Source organism: Penaeus monodon, chromosome 15 (assembly GCF_015228065.2).
Source record: "Penaeus monodon isolate SGIC_2016 chromosome 15, NSTDA_Pmon_1, whole genome shotgun sequence".
Classification (NCBI taxonomy): Eukaryota; Metazoa; Arthropoda; class Malacostraca; order Decapoda; family Penaeidae; genus Penaeus; species Penaeus monodon.
The window spans coordinates 25,615,075-25,616,118 of NC_051400.1; the positions used below are offsets into that span (position 1 = coordinate 25,615,075).

Here is a 1,044-nt window from a genome sequence, read left to right on the forward strand (position 1 = left end):
CTAGCGTTCTTCATCTCTGAATATATTTTGAATTATTCCATACACAATCTTTGTCAAAAATCTCCCAAAATTCAGTTTAATTGCCATTATTCCTTCCCACCCTTCCATTTCGCTGCTGCCCCTCCTCTTGCCCCCTTTCCTTCTTTCGCTCCTGATCCAACATCTTTTCCCCTTCGTAACCTTTTCCACTTCCCTTTCCCTTCTTCCATCTTTGCCCCTTCCCTGCTTCCCTTCTTGCCCCTTCCAAATTCCCCTTCCCCTACCTCCTCCTTTGCCCCTTCTCCCCCCCCCCCCCATCCCGCGCCCACAGACGATGAGGGTCACGAATCCCCCGAAAAGACAGGCGTGGATGGGATCTCTCCGGAGCTGCGAACGCTGCTGAGGGGCGGCGAGCACGGGAGGTTCGGCGTCCGTCCCGAGGCGGTTTCGACGGGCGGTAAGAAAAAAAGAAAAAAAGAAACTATAGTCGTTTATCTTTTTTGTATGTGCGTGTGTTCTTTAGTCATTACTTGAATTTTGATGAGATGTGAGAATGTGTTACGGACATGCTGAGGGTGAATTTGATGAGTCCATCGTAATGCCTCTTTTTTATCATACTGAATATAACAGACAAAACGCTGATATATATACATATATAACGAGTCTTCTAATAAATCTCTATAACTGTTTTGCATACAGATATCGTCAATTCTTGTGTATCTTATTTTTTTGGATTCCTTCATTTCTCTCAACCAATATATGTATTCTCCCTGCCTCACCTGTGACGTCATCAGCTATAAGAACGGTGGACGGGAGGGCATGCGTGTTTCCGTTCGTGTGGCGCGGGCAGAGGTACTGGTCTTGCACGAACGCTGAGTCTACGAAGGAGTGGTGCGCCACAGAGGTCGGCCATCTTGGTACACCCACAGCCATCGGTATCTGTCAGTCAGACACAGGTATACTGGTCTTCGGATGCGCTTTGTTTATGCTTTTATTTACTCTACGCGTTTATTTTCTCTTCTTCTGTACCGTATGAATTCTTTCGGTCTTTCTCTGTCTGTCGAC

At 46.6% G+C, this 1,044-nt stretch overlaps 1 protein-coding gene across 1 annotated transcript in view; it reads left to right on the top strand.

Moving 5' to 3' along the window:
• The window catches only part of LOC119582278 (neurogenic locus notch homolog protein 1-like), a gene marked incomplete in the record, with an annotated part of 19,828 nt that overhangs the window by 16,282 nt on the left and 2,502 nt on the right, over nucleotides 1-1,044 (top strand). Inside the window, 2 exon segments of the mRNA XM_037930495.1 lie at nucleotides 311-436; nucleotides 774-935. Of these exon segments, the coding sequence (XP_037786423.1) occupies nucleotides 311-436; nucleotides 774-935 (288 nt within the window).